At 33.5% G+C, this 15,861-nt stretch overlaps 1 protein-coding gene and 1 long non-coding RNA gene across 2 annotated transcripts; one reads left to right on the forward strand and one right to left on the reverse strand.

Moving 5' to 3' along the window:
- Positions 1–6,863: 6,863 nt before the first annotated feature.
- LOC120354337 lies at positions 6,864–12,010 on the forward strand. Its single transcript, XM_039441335.1, has 3 exons — positions 6,864–7,241; positions 9,866–9,972; positions 11,381–12,010. Exons 1-3 carry the CDS (start codon positions 7,010–7,012, stop codon positions 11,909–11,911), a joined length of 870 nt encoding a protein of 289 aa, XP_039297269.1. The 5' UTR covers positions 6,864–7,009; the 3' UTR covers positions 11,912–12,010.
- LOC120354339 lies at positions 9,452–14,263 on the reverse strand. The gene is made up of 2 exons (XR_005572967.1): positions 13,473–14,263; positions 9,452–11,318 (listed from the first exon to the last, which is right to left on the reverse strand). It is a non-coding gene; the product is annotated as an uncharacterized LOC120354339 (long non-coding RNA).
- Between the last annotated feature and the right edge of the window lie 1,598 nt (positions 14,264–15,861).

Consider the following 15,861-nt stretch of genomic DNA (forward strand, 5'->3'; position numbering starts at 1 on the left):
AGAGAGGCAGTAATGAGATAATATTTTTTGTGTTGATTACTTATGTTGATTGCCATAGATGCAAAATAATGATTAATAATGTTGATTGCCATAGATGCAAAATGATGATTACTTATGAATATTGATTGCCTTTGAAGCAAAATATTATTGATGTTTTGAATGATTTCTTGTTTAATGATTGATAGTAAAGTTTTGTCATGAAATGTAGTTTGTGTTTAGAACATTGAAAAGTCGAAATAAACCATAGTATCCGACAAACGATGATTAATAATATTAAATAATTTGCTTTTTATACAATTTTTGAACACAAAATTAAAACTAAATAATTTTGAAACCCTGAATGGTAAATCATGAATGTGAAATGAACTTGCTATAAATGCTATAAATGAAATGTTATACTAAATGATAATGAAATGCAGATATATTATGAAATGATTGTGAATAGAAGACCAATTGTCTGAAATTATTGAAATATATATTGAAATTAATTTTTGTTGTGATGATCTGATGTTTTTTACAATTTTGATAATGATACAGAGTGTTATGAAATTCTATTTCTATTTTGAAAAATGGATTAAATTTTGATATTTGAACAGTGAATAGATGGAAATGAAATTTTTTTAGTGAAAATTTGTAATTGATATCTCCATATTTCACAATTTATGTATTGCTGACTGTATAATAGGATGTTAACAAATTTCAATTTCATATTGATTATATACTTAAAAATAATTATCATGTGTATTAGATTGTATTGATAGCCTAATCAAGTTTTTCTTCTTAGTTTATAAGCATTTTAAGATAACAGTTACAGCACAGACATTAACATTGAAATAATTATCATGTGAATCTCGAAATCAGCAACAAGTGAACGCCATGAAGAGTGTTAAGAACATTTGGGTGATTTTCGAACTAGTGTGACATAACTACGCCAAAATCTACGCTGCGGCCTACACTAATAATTACGCCAATATCAACACCAATAACTACGCCAAAATCTACGCTGATGCCAACGCCAATATCTGCGCCAATGCTGATACCAATGCCAAAATCTACACCGATGCCTGTGCCAATGCCTATGCCTGCGCCAATGCTGATGCCAACACCAATATCTACGCTGATGCCTGTGCTGATAACTATGCCAAAATCTATGCCGATATCTACACCTATAACTACGCCAAAATCTACGCTGATGCCTACACTAATAACTACGCCAATGTCAACACCAATATCAACACCAATAACTATGCCAAAATCAATGCCTGCGCCAATGCTGATGCCAATGCCAAAATCTGCGCCAATGCCAATGCCTGCGCCAATGCTGATGCCAATGCCAAAATCTGCGCCAATGCTGATATCAACGCCAATAGCAATGCCAACGCTTATTGCTGACTTTGTATCTCAAACTTCAACACTACTACATTACCTGGAGGTAATTGTCATCCATGTTCACATTCGCAACTTTGAATTCAGAATAACAGTCACAGTATCATGAAAGAATTGATTCAAAAAATTCTCTCCTAAATTATTCCTGTATGCAGAACTCTAAACCTTGAAAACTGAAAGTATCAAAAAACCAAACCTTACCTAAATTAATCCTGTATGCAGCGTCTATCTCTTTTCCAAAAAACGAATTACATTGTCATTTCAAGCCTGAAATGTACCATGTATAATTACAAATATGATACAAAATTTACGTGACTCTGAATCGAGTTTGGTATGCAGCCGTCTACTACAAGCATGAAGCAATGCTAACCGAGATGTTACCTGTATCGAGTTTGGTATGCAGCCGTCTACTACAAGCATGAGGCAATGCTAACTGAGATGTCACCTGTATCGAGTTTGATATGCATCAGTCGACTACAAGTATCAGCCCAACACTACGTGTATCCAGATCAGCCCAACACTGATGTCATCACACTGGAGTCACACTTAACTGAAAATCATACTGATTGCCTTAACGGACTGTTTTCCAAAATGTGCATTGATAAAATCAACCGCGTCAATAGTGAAAGAAATGAACATTTTTTGATTTATTGAAATTTTATGTGAAAATTAAATGTAACAATTCATCAATTCATAAAAAAAAAAAAAAAAAAATAAATAAATAAATAATAATAATACATTTTTCATTCAACATACTAATTCTTTTATGCAATAAAAAATTAAATTATCTATCTATTAAATTTATGTGCAATTTCAAAAAACTATTCTTTACATATTAAACTTTCTGTTGAGATATTTTCCTTTAAATTATAAAGCTAAATCAAAAGTAATTTTGATATTCTATACTTTGAAATATTGTTTGGAAACATATAACAAATGCTATTGATGAATTTTTATAATAATTTCCAATTATAGTTGACATGTAATGTTTTTATAAAAAAAAATTGTTACTGTTCTCGAATTTACAATTCGAAATTTTCATTAGGGTCAATGTAATTTTTTTTTCTTTAAATTTTCAAACAGTAAAATTTTTTTTATGTCAAGAGGGGGGTATTTGTAATATTACATTTTTTTTCTCACATTGGAATCGAATCTTCAATTCGACATCTATGGAACTTTATAGTAAATATCAGAGTCATCGATAGATGGACAAACTTTTTGACGGAGAATTTATTATCGTAAATGATTGTTGCATTGTTCCATGGTGTCACCGAGGCAGGGTTGACAGAATTAAAAAGATAAATGGTTTAGTTAAATAGAGATGATATATGAAAGTTTGAAATAATAGTTTCAAAATAAAGTTATTGAGAACAAATATAAAATGTGAATTCTAAACTTGTAATTTATAATTTTTTTGGTGACGTGTCTGTAAAATCGACACTGAACAAGGCTTTGCTCTGTGACTTGTAACTTAGGTTTTTCCTGTTCTTTCTCTCTAGGAAGATGGCTGGCTGTTGTGTGTTGTAAATTTTTACTCTCTGAATAATTTTCATTTAAGTGAATTTATTAATGTTTTAAATTGAGTTTTAAACAGTTTATAGTGTTCTATTTTGTTTATATATTTGTTTTGTGTGTATACAAGCCAATAGCCACTGTTTTTTCAACTGTAAACTAGATAAGTATTTTAGTTCGTAGTAACTCTAGAACTTAGGCTTATAAGATATAATTCTTTGTCTATTTGTATAATATTTTTCAAAAATTCATCTGGAGATTATAAGTTCATTTGCTCTGAAAACTGGATTTCTCATTCATAGGCGATAGATCCATTCATAGTTTATCAAGAATCTATTACATTGGAGCCGACAACTATCCTTAGGTTAATAGGTGTTAAATGCTATCCAGCCGATTAAGGAAAAATTGGTAGCACGGCACAGTTAATTTATTATTATTTCCCATCTAATAGAATATACGGTAATATTAGCGATCTATAATTTTTGTTTTATTTTCCCGTTCTTATAATATGTAGTTATTTATTATCTTATATTAAATATAGGAGTATAGAGTATAGTTAGGTACCTATACTTAAGTTGCAAAACGAATGAGAAACAGTTTCACGAAATATTTTGATAACAGTTAATTTATTATTATTTCCCATCTAACAGAATATATGGTAATATTAGCGATCTATAATTTTTGTTTTATTTTCCCGTTCTTATAATATGTAGTTTTGCATTTTCTCATCATTATTTACGAATGATTAAGTTATTATCAATGGCTCTAGTTGAAAATGAGTATTTGGACAAAACTGATAATAACAATGTTATTATTTATATACTTATAAAACTCAAATACCACTGACTTCTCACTGATAACAATTTGTGGAAAACTACTGTAGGCTACCCTATGGATTGCAGTGATTGGAAGCTTCCTTATAAGCCCTAGGTGCCAACTAAGAAATAATATTCCCAGGATATTTCTACTTTACGTTACAATAACTAAAGGATTCAAAATAGACCATAAAGGTTCGTACCCACTAGAACGTACCAGACACAGACCATGTCAGACACTTAAAATAACAACTATGCCCACTACAACGGATCAACAGCATTCTATGCCAGTACATTACATGTATGGTAATGTATGGTATGCGTAAGGTATGGTATGGTACGGTATGGTAAGGTATGTAAGGTATGGTACGCATATGATACATACGCGTATGATGCCTGGTCAGAAGTTGTTGGGAACACGTCAGTTAGCAAGAGGATGTAGTGGTGAACAGATGTACATATTTTGCGGTGTTGTGAAATAGTGTTCTAATCAGTGTTCACATAATTATTTTTAAATATGGCTATTAGGCAATTATCATTAACAGAATTGGCAATGGTTGCGATTATTTTGGACGAGGAAGAGGAAAATAGAGGAACTCAGAGGCACTATTGGATTCACGAATCTCTAAGAAAACGGAAAACTGAGGGGGAGTATTGGACATTATATAGGCACCTAATGGATGATGAAGAAAAGTTTTTTTCGTATTTCGTATTAGCAAGTAGCAACTAACTAGGTACTTTACCACAATGGTGTCTACACTGGTTACCAACGCGGCGCAAGCGCGGTTACAATGGGGTTTTTGCAGGCGTCACATACCATGTAAGGAGCATTTCGTCACAGACTAATATACTGGCCGACAAATGTTGACCTGGACGTGCATGGCACGCTCCGTGCTTGGCCGGTGACGGAATGGTCTAATGGGTGTATTACATATCAAATGATGCAAATAATATTTTTTTGCATGTGTCGGTACGGGCACGGTCATGGTATGATACGTTCTAGTGGGTACGAACCTTAAGCATTGATGAATTAATACAGTAATGTTGACAAAAGCCATATGATTTTTTTCAATCTAGTTGAATGCTTTGTGATGATAATACGATTTATGTTTGAATTATGATGTAGGATAAAAGAAAAAAAGGGACTCACCAAAACATAAAATATGTTTTCAACTCTGACGAAATTTTTTGAGTGTTATTTATGCTAGGATTTACCAAGTCGGTCAAATAAAATCTGATAATGTTCAAAACATGCACTGGCTGATACTGGACTGGAGTAAATCACCCATGTAGGTAATTTTGTTTTGTCGATGGGATTACAAACCTGTGTTTATGTCCTCAATGGATTTGAACCTGAGCCTCTGAATCATAAAGCCAGCATCTAGTCCAATCAACTACAGCCACTTCATAATTATCATGTTTAAAATTCAACATACTTCTGTGCAACTGGGCATATGTGTTATTCAATCAGGAACATAGGTGTAGTTTGTACTGAAATCTTGACTTACCTTACTTCAAAATTATTGAACATGTTTCGATTCTGCATGGTACAGTATACATTTAAAAAATTGTAATATAAATAAAAAAACAGCACAATTATTGCAGATTCACAAAAAAGTATTTGGCTACTATGAATTGATTCATTGAAGATGTCATTCCCATCAGAAGTTGTCAAATTTGATTTAAAAGCTTTACTAAAAAAAGGTTTTACAGAATAAATGAGTGAATCAGCTCCCCTATGAAAAATGAGAGGCTATTCAAAATTCATTATGAATTAATAATTCATTATAATCAAACAAGGCTTGGCCGAGCTATAATGTTGATACATTTCAATTATACTTCTATAGCTCGGCCTTGGTTTAGGCATAATTGTTGCAAAAACAGACAGACAAATGCCAAAGGCTCCACTTGAAACAAAGCCTTTTCTCATTCAATTACTGTTTATTCAGTTTGAGAATTTTTTTTAGAGCTGTGAATAACAAATAGTGTGTAGGTTTTTGATTTTGTATTCAAATTTTTTAAATAAGTGCAATATTTCTAAAGTTTTAATTTATTGTGATTCATTTAGAGTATAAAATCAACCTTCAAAATTCAAAATTTTAAATCATCATTTCTGGACCGAAAATCAAGTGTCGAAGCAGTGTGTGACTATATAACCTTATCTTTTGGACAACATTAACATTTTATCAAAATTTTTGGAGAGAAATAGTACAGGCTTAGCCTAGTTTTTCCTCCAATGTCATAATTGTATTATGATTATAGTATTTTATACAATAAATAAATAAAAAAAAATCATCCTATATGTTTATTATTTGTTCTCTAAAATGCTATAACTAGATAGGTACTGAGGCTATCTGTAATATCAGAATAAATTCATGCACAATGAATAACCTGATCCTCTGAATAGATTATTGGTAAAATTATGTCAAAAATGATTGATAAACAGAGAATGGAAATTCAGTAGAAATAATATGACTACCTATGAATGATATTTGATATATAACTATTATTTAATGAAAATCCTAAATAAATGCTGTACATCACCCCGAAGACTTCTGCTACTGCAGACATTGACTACAGGGTTAACAGCTAGATGGAAATTATATTTGATATAGTATCAATACTGTGACACTGAACTTAATATTTGTTAATGGGATAAATATAATAGTAGATAAGTTTTGCAATACAATATTTATTCATTTACATGAATATATTTCTGTATATTTAACAAAAAATAACATTCGTGATGGACATTCAATTTTTGGCAGACTATTCTAGATGAAGTATATTAGTGTTCCTTTCTATACTTACTTAGTGTTCCTTACTAAACTTTTTTTGGAATGGAATTTGTGATCATTAGTTTTAAACGGTGTACACACGTACGTTTGCCTCGGGTGAGCATACGTGTATGGGCTTGCATTCGCACGTCTGGACACTGTTCGCTGAGGCATGTGAACGAACCGGAACCACAGAGAAGAAGATCTCTTCTCTGTGCCGGAACCCTGTCGGTATTTTGGCGTGCTCAAAGGCGCCTCGGGCGAGCATTGAATGTACGTGTGGACGCGATTTTGCCATACGGGTGAGGCAAAACGTAAACAAAGCAGACGCCATCTTCGTCTTCAACCTTATTAGTTCTAAAAGGTTAGATTTTAGAATGAATTTAGATTCATTGAATGATTGAATTAGAGTTTGAGTGATTTTTCGATTAATATTTTTAAGTTTTTTAGATTTTTAGGCTAATCGTTTAGAGAATTTTATTGTAATTTATCATTGTGTACCTATTAGCAGAGTTGAAAATGGACAATAATGCAGTATTTGATTTAATTGATGGGTACAGAAGACTGCCTATTCTGTGGGACACTAAAAATCCCAAGTACATGAACAGAAATTTGCGGGAGGATGCGTGGAAAGAGTTATCTGAAATTTCAAGAACCTCAATTAAAGATGTGAAGAAAAAAATTTCATCGCTATTGGGGTCATACAGAAGAGAGAATAGCTGTCATAAAAGCAGCTTGGTAACCGGTTCTGGTAATGTTATTCACTTTTACTCTAATTTTTCAATTAATTGAAATCTTGATTGTGGCATTATATTGCTTTTCAGATTTGGAAATTGAATAAGGTAGACTTTTTATTACTAACATAAATTTAAACCCCTATTATTCAACATTTTCTTAACTACCTACCTAAACATGCAGTATAAGCATGCATGGGTCCCCTGCTATTCATCCTGCTTATGGATGACTTCCCAAACAATGAGAGCTCCATACTCTTTGCAGATGATACCACATTGACTGCTAGAGGTAAAACTGTGGAAGAAGCGGTGGAAAGATCAGTTCTCCAACTAAATGTCACCAGGACCTGGTTTGCAGCAAACAAGCTGATGCTAAATGACGAGAAAACGACTGGTCTGTTCCCTAAAGAGGACAACATTGGAGGCAGAGCCTGTAAAGTTCCTGGGCTTCTGGATAGACAGCAGGTTGCGATGGAGCTGCCATGTGACAGAAGTCTGCATGAGATTGTCCATGGTGATATACCTGCTTAGGAAGCTGAGACATATTGTCTGCAGAGACTACCTGTTATCAGCTTACCATTCCCTGTTTCACAGTCACATCGGATATGGTCTACTGCTGTGGGGACATGCACCTTCTTGTCACGATGTGCTACTACTGCAAAAGAAGGCCACCAGAATCATCTCTTTTGCAGGACATACAGATCATTGTAGGCCACTTTTCAAGGAACTGAAAATTCTCACCATATACAGTCAGTATGTTCTGTCCTCCTTGATCTATGTCAGGGACAATCAGCATAAGTTGGTGAGAAGAAACGGAATTCACAGCCACAACACTTGCCATGCTACCAACCTGGAAGTTTCTCACAGCCGGTTGGCCAGCACGCAGAGAAGTTTTCCATCAGCTGCACTAAGATTTTATAACAGACTCCCAATTGAAGTGAGAAATAAACCTTGCACTAGATTCTGCTCTCTCATCAGACAGGCATTAATGAATAGACCAATTTATTCATTGACTGAGCTGGCTGAGGAGCCACTATTTTAAAATATTTTAAAACCTTTGACACAGTCTGTCTGGTACCCCCAGTCAAGGACGAAGACATCAAGTATCAAGTATTAAGTATACCAATATGGTTTTTTGTGATTTGATCTCCAAAAAGGTGTTTGGAACACAGAAAATCTCTGATAAAACGCCGATTTTGGGCTTATATTTGAAGTAATTTTGATGCACTGTAAAGATCATGTCTTATTAGTTTAAACAGGGTGTTCTGAAAAAAGTGCCCATAATCAGGGCGTGATTCCTCACATCAAAAGATGAAAAAAGTTTTAATTAACATAGGTCCAAAAATACTTATTTACCAAGTTGTACAGAGTGAAAGATTTCGTCTGAATTTCAGTTTCCCTGCTGAAACAAAGCCCTATGGATATTTGTTGACTGTTAATTAAGGTGTGCAATTCACTGTACTTTATGTAAAATAAACTGAAACATTTGATAAAACCGTTTCCAGACTTGTAGCTACAGTAATTTTTAAGATATTTAGGCGAAACTTGGTCCCGAAAAACAAGATTTTTAAGGTTTGAAGCAGATTTTCTATGTAAAATGTACAATAAGCACAACATATTTTTTACAGAACTTGTAGAAACATTTAATTTCAAAGAGAAATATGTAAAATAAGTCTATAATAGACAAACTCAACCTTTAAAAAAATAATCCTTAATTACATACAAAATGCATAAAAAAAAGACAAAATCTTAAGCTCTTTTCATGCGATTTGTTTGTAGTTAAGGATTCCGTTTGTCTATTATAGGCATATTTCACATCTTTCTCTTTTAAATTGAAATTTCTACAAGTTCTTTAAAAAAAAATTTTGTGTTTATTGTACATTTATTATGGTAAATCTGCTTCAAACCTTGGGAACTTGTTCTTCAGGACCAAGTTTTGCGTATTTCATCACATATCTTAAAAATGTACTTTAGCTAAAGGTCTGGAAACTGTTTCATTTAATTTTACATAAAGTACACTATATTGTACATCTTAATTAACAGCCAACAAATACCAGTGGGGCTTCGTTTCAGCAGGGGAACTTAAATTCAGACGAAATATTCCACTCTTTCACTCCACTCTTCCATTTTTTCATCATTCATGCAGAGAAGGAAAAAAATCATCAACTTCATACTCACTTTTTCAAGTACCATAATTCTGAAACTGATAAAAATGTGATACAACATGAACTTTTGTCCTTATGCAAGGAAATATTTAATGAATATGCATGAATATAAAGACTCACAACTTTAATTCACATTTCTTATCCAAAGTATAATCAAGGGAAATAATATAAATGTAGAATGTTTGTCCAAAACAACATTAAAATTTAATTCATATAAACTTATTTTACAGTTAATTGTGTTAAAAATCTGACATCACATTTTTTTCATAATGATACATTTTATTATTATATTTTCTAAAAAAGACTGAGCCAAATACCCAGCAACTGGACAATAATTCATCTTTATTTGTCTTTTCACTTAATTTCTTTCCATTTATATCAACAAAATCACAGCACTACAATAACATTTGATTAAATTATTAAAAACTATAAAGCTCATATAAAACATAATTTTCATTAATCTTTCAAATTTACAGGTGGAGATGACGTTTACAAAAGCAAGTGGTTTGCATACAATCTTTTCAAGCAGTTTCTTGGTGACAAGAGCATTCCAAAAGATGCAATGGACACGTTGGAAAGTAAAGTAAGATTTGCTTATTTCATTTGTGGTTCGGATGCAGTAATAAATCATGGACTAATTTTCATTAAATTAGTCGATATGTTGGAACACAGTAAAATTCAACAATTAAATAACTTGTTAATAAATTCAACCATTTTTATTATTTATCGAAATACAACTAGTGCCACTTGAAAATGGCTCTAATAAAACTAGTTGTGTTTTGATAAAATCAAAAATGGGTAAGCTACTTGATAAATTTTATTGTTGTTCAATAATAATTTTAGTAGGTATATAGCCTAGCCCTATAGAGGAAAGTGAGTCCAAATGTTGGTTGTCAGTACCTAATTCATAAGAATAAATAATGGTATCATTGGAATGATATCATTAAGAATGGTATTGTAATAATCTATCATTTATAAAATAATTCAACTTATTAGTAAAATCCAAAATCTAACAAAAATCCAAATATATTGAACAAGTAGCCTACTTACTTATATTTAGCAAGTATATGTACTCATACTACTTAAGTATTAGTGCTATTGTGCAATATTTATTACGAATAGTTGTTTTGCCATGGGATTGAGCCATTTGTAGAAAAGTGTTGAGCTAAATGTAATTGAATGTTTTTAGATGCAATGCCCAATCTTCTTGGTGTATATCCAAGTGGTATCAAGCTACCAGATATTTGTCCTTGTCTCCATGCTCCTGGGATTAACTCTCCACTTTCCTCTCTACCTACCATTCCACTGGGCATGTACAATTGATTTGAAGATGTTTGTTTTCATAGGTAGTTGTGTAAATATGCAACAGGTAAAACTACAATCTTGGCCTTTTCTGGTTGAAGTCGTATGGGCTTCAACAAAAACTCAAACTTTGAACTGACTACTCCAAAGGTATTTTCGACTACCCTGCGTGCCCTGGACAATCTATAATTGAATATTCGTTCAATTGAACCTGCATGTGGAGTTCCTCTAAATGGTGTCATAGTGTAGTCATTAAGTTCAAAAGCTTGATCACCCAAGATGAAGTAAGGAACTTCTATTCTGTAAGGAATTTGTAATGGTTTTGGACTGGGGATATTAAGTGTCCTATTTTCTAGTTTTCTATACAGCTCAGTATTTTTAAAAACACCCATCTGAGAATCTTCCAGGACTGCCAACATTTACATACAGAAAATTTTAATTGGCATCAACCAAGGCAAATAGCACAATACTAAAAAAATGTTTGTAATTGTAGTATTCAGTGCCACTGTTCCATGGTGCTTGTAGCTGGACATGTTTCCCGTCCATTGCCCCCAGTACATGGGGGAAATTCCATTTTTCTTCAAACTCCTTTGATATCGATTCCCATTCTCCACTTGAAGATGGTAACTGAAATTTAAAAAATATATATATCGCTGTATTAATACATTACTGTAATATTGTTTTTACAGGATGACAATCCAGAAGAAGGAGCTGCATCTCAGAGACTGGATGTAGGAGAGCCAGCTCCTGAAATTAGGCCTACTGAAGAGTCTCATTCTATGGATGAAGAAGGAGCTCAAAAAAGAAAAAGAAAACGTTCATCAGACCCCCAGAATGAAATGTTTTTGGAGGCATTTCAAATATTGAAAAAATCAAGCAGTAATGTTCCTATTGAAGATGCTTTCAATTCATTTGCACTGCACGTTGCAAATGAAATGAGAAAATATGATGAACGCATTCTTCCTTATGTGAAAAGAGAAATATTAAATGTACTATTCAAAGCTGACACTGGAGGGTTCAACCATCTTATAAGCTCCTCACCTGCAATCCCCTCAACTTTCTCCACAATCAATCATCCTTTAACATCCCACATTCCCTCTCCCTCAACCTCAACTACAACCCCACACCACAACTACTGTAGAACATCTACGATGTCTGCTCCTCCTTCTCCCACAACACCTCACACAATTACATTTGATCTTGATGAGGAATGCACATGATCGACCACCAGGAGGAGTTGTAGTTTTAATAGGCTAGGTATTTTTTATTGTATCATAGTTATAGATGTATAAGGCCTTTTATATGTAAATAGTATTTTCATGTTTTATATGAATATTGTTGATTCAGTACCATTGTGCATTATGTCTACATGACTGAAGCTGCGTTTATACCAAAGTTATTAACAAAATGTTAATAACTTAATCCTTGTAGATTCTATTCGATTGAATCGAACTTGACAAACACACACATATATATATATATATATATATATATATGTTCATCATGTGTATGATAAGTTATGTTCAATCTAATAGAATCAATAAGGATTAAGTTATTAACATTTTGTTAATAACTTTGGTGTAAACGCAGCTTTAAGTTTGCAGGTTTAATAATGGAAAATTCTCTATCTGATATAGCAATAGGATTATCATATAATGTTGTTTATCCAAGTCAATAAACAAATGAAGCGTTTATGGATATATGTTATTGCTCAAATTTGTTACTCCATATTTTCATGAATTTATAAGTGGTAGAAGTTAAAGAATTAGTAAGGTAATTCCAGGAGAGATGCCCCACCTAAGGAAATGACGTCATAAAAACTACTGGGACATCCAGAGGGAAATAGTATTTGGTGATTGAACATGGTTATCATTTGTCATCAACATCTGTTGGAAACATTCCATGTTGGAAATCATACTGTTTTTAAATAATTCCATTTATAACACTAATACATTTGGCCATCTCTCCCATGTGTCCGGGTGAGATGCCCTTTCTGTTTGGGAGAGATGCCCCATTCATTAATATTGAGGTAATCTGAGAGAATGTAATTTCAAATTCTTAATGTTTTATTGTTTTAACAGAAATGAAATAAGAAATGTATTATTGAGTAAAAAATTACATGATTGATATAAGTGAATCATAAGTAAATCATTAAGTTGCATTATAAAATTTCAAATAATTGAATACTAAATATATATGATGGAATCATATATTGAATGCCTAAAACCAGTTTTTATATTCATTTGAACTATCACATTGAATTTAATTCATATTTAATTGCAGTTTGAAATTGTGGGGCAATTCACCCATACAGTTTGCTTGGGGCATCTCTCCCAGAATTCCATGAGGCATCTATCCTTTTGACAGGGGAGAGATGCCCCAGCACCATGTCGATCTACAAAGGAAATAAGATGGCCGCCTACTACATACAGATCAACTATAAACGACTCACAACAAGTTCTCACCAACTACATTTCAATATCCTCTTGGAAACGTTATTATCAGCCTCAAATATAACACCTTATCTTATAACGAAGGAAGAAAACACAATAGACTACTTAAATGGATTTTGATTTTTACAGACAAAAATAACAAAAGAAAACGTTTGTAACTTCTCTCTATTGTTGACTGGAGTTCAACTGACAGAATGAATGTACTAGAAGAGCCCTCTCTCATTATGTTTGAGAACTACAGCAAGTGGGGCAACTCTCCCGGTGGGGCATCTCTCCTGGAATTACCTTAAGTGGTTGGTTCTATGTGAATTATAAAGTTTTGGTGTACCTGCTGATAATATCCACGTAAGGTTAACTGTAAGTATAGATACTGATATTCAAGTGAAGCTTACGAACTTTTTACACGGTCTTGACAGATTTTCGGCCATTTCTGACTGCCGGTTTTTGCCTGCGATTGCTAATAACAATAAGCAACTACCGTACTGAATCTATCTGTCGTCTGCTAGAGCCAGTAGGCCTATTGAATTGTGACGTCGATTAGCTGATAACGGTAAGAGAGAGAAAGTGTTATCACTATCTGTCAATAGACCGAGCGCTTCACAGCTGTTCAACTTGTTTGTTTACTCGTAGCCATAGTACTTCAAAAGCGCGTAGTTTAAATCAAGAAGACTTTATTCTATTACCTATATTCGCACAATCATATCCTGACTCAGGGGCTTCCTTCTCCGCTTTTGTTTTGATTGCCCTCAAGACGCTTCCTTATCCTTTTCCCTTATGAATCTCTAATTCCCAGTGAAAACTGACTTCATCTTTATATTCCTTGAACTGAGTGACGCCGCGCTGAACTGTGCTCGAACTGAGCTTTAATTATGACTCCTTTAATAAGAAAATTTACAGCGAGGACGAGAGGGAATGTCGCTATTGAGGTTGATGGATTTAATTTCAAAAGGGATCGCATTATGGTTGATGGTAGAATCTCGTGGAGATGTCTCAGCATTGGCTGTCCGGTAAATTTGAAGACAAATTCGGGCATAAATAAAGTATTAGATACAATCGGACAGCACAATCATCCGGCTCCAGATTTGGATCCTGCGAGTGACAATTCAAGGAGTGAATTAGCTTCAGAATTTATTTCAAAATCTCCAAAAACTCATAGAAATAACAGAAGTTCACTTTCATCACCTATGACTTGTGATATGGGTGTAAATACGCCGACCACAAGGACTGTCTCAACTGATTCTTCAGATAGTATGCGTACAGTCGAGCTTCTTCAGCAACGAGATGATTTAATTGCCTTCTCACAAGAATTGAAGATTCAAATTGAAATACTCGAGAATCAAGTGAAATCTCAAAAAGCTGAGTCCAGTTCAATGGCGCTAAATTTTAAGAACGAACATCTGGCTATCAAAGATCAACTTAAATCTATGGCCGTTACTGTGGAAACTTTGGAGGTTGACAACTGTGTCTTACGGAGTGAAATAGAAATGTCCAGAGATGAAGCCAGCCGATGGAAGAATAAATACGAGGTGCTAGTGAATTCGGCATCATGTGATGTTTTGACGCAGCGACGAAGTGAGGACCGACTCCAGTGGGCGAATTTAAAAAGTAATAATACACAACTGGTGCAAGGAAAGGACTTACAATCAAATAATAATGACTCACGAGACATACATAGAAATAATAAGACCGACAGTAATAACACGAAACACCGAGTGAAGATTAGGTGTTTTTCGGACAGTCAGGGAAGACAGGTTGCCAAGGGTGTCTCTTCAGAGAGTGATCATGACTTTCTAAATATGATGAAGCCGGGTGCCAAGTTTGATGCAGTGACGGAGGAGTGCAATAATATGTGTTCTGATATGTGTGAGAAAGATCTTGTGGTTCTTATTGCTGGAACTAATGACGTAGCATCAAATAATTTTATTAGATCGTTCAAAAAGAGACTTTTGGAACTGCGACATACTAACGTATTAGTGTTCTCCGTACCACACCGTTATGATCTACCCACAGAGAAGGGATGAGTCATCCTCTTCTCTGTGATCTACCCCAGTGGTCATGTGTAAATGTGGAAGTACATAAAACCAATGAACAGTTAAAAACATAAGCAAACGCTTCTCAAACGTTGTTTTTACGGATTTAAGTTCACTGGGAGCAAGATTCCACACGTCTCATGGTCTTAATCTTAACAGAATTGGTAAAAAACATATTGTTGACATGATACTGAATACTGTAACTCGAATCAATGCCACTTTAGAGTCAACCAAAAACACTATTACATTAGGTCAAAAGGGAAATGACAACAATTATTTTTTAGATGTATAGATTGTTCATCTATTGCTATTACGAGTAGTTCACCTAATTATAAGAAAAATGAAACTTTTGTTACTAATTGTAATGCACAATCTTTAAATGAGACCGTAGGTAATCAAACTAAAATAACACGGTCCACTAGTAATATCTGTATTAATCCCAGGACAATTAACTTACGTAAGCCTATTGAAATGTCTATTACCTCAGAATTTAATGTAGGATATCTAAATGTTCAAGGTATAAACAATAAACATGTAGTTTTGAATGAATATGGGAATAAAAACAATTGTCACACTCTTTGTCTGAGTGAGCATTGGTGCAAGGAATAAGATATAATTTATCATAAATTAGATGATTATGTTTTAGTCAATAGTTATTGTAGAAAACAATTCATACATGGGGGAGTA

The sequence above is a fragment of the Nilaparvata lugens genome, chromosome X, assembly GCF_014356525.2.
Source record: "Nilaparvata lugens isolate BPH chromosome X, ASM1435652v1, whole genome shotgun sequence".
Lineage (NCBI taxonomy): Eukaryota > Metazoa > Arthropoda > Insecta > Hemiptera > Delphacidae > Nilaparvata > Nilaparvata lugens.

Coding starts and splice junctions, on each gene's coding strand:
- LOC120354337 (XM_039441335.1), top strand. CDS start 7,010: ATGGACAATAATGCAGTATTTGATTTAATTGATGGGTACAGAAGACTG. Junction 7,242..9,865: donor CAGCTTGGTAACCGGTTCTG/GTAATGTTATTC, acceptor TCAAATTTACAG/GTGGAGATGACGTTTACAAA. Junction 9,973..11,380: donor TGGACACGTTGGAAAGTAAA/GTAAGATTTGCT, acceptor TTGTTTTTACAG/GATGACAATCCAGAAGAAGG.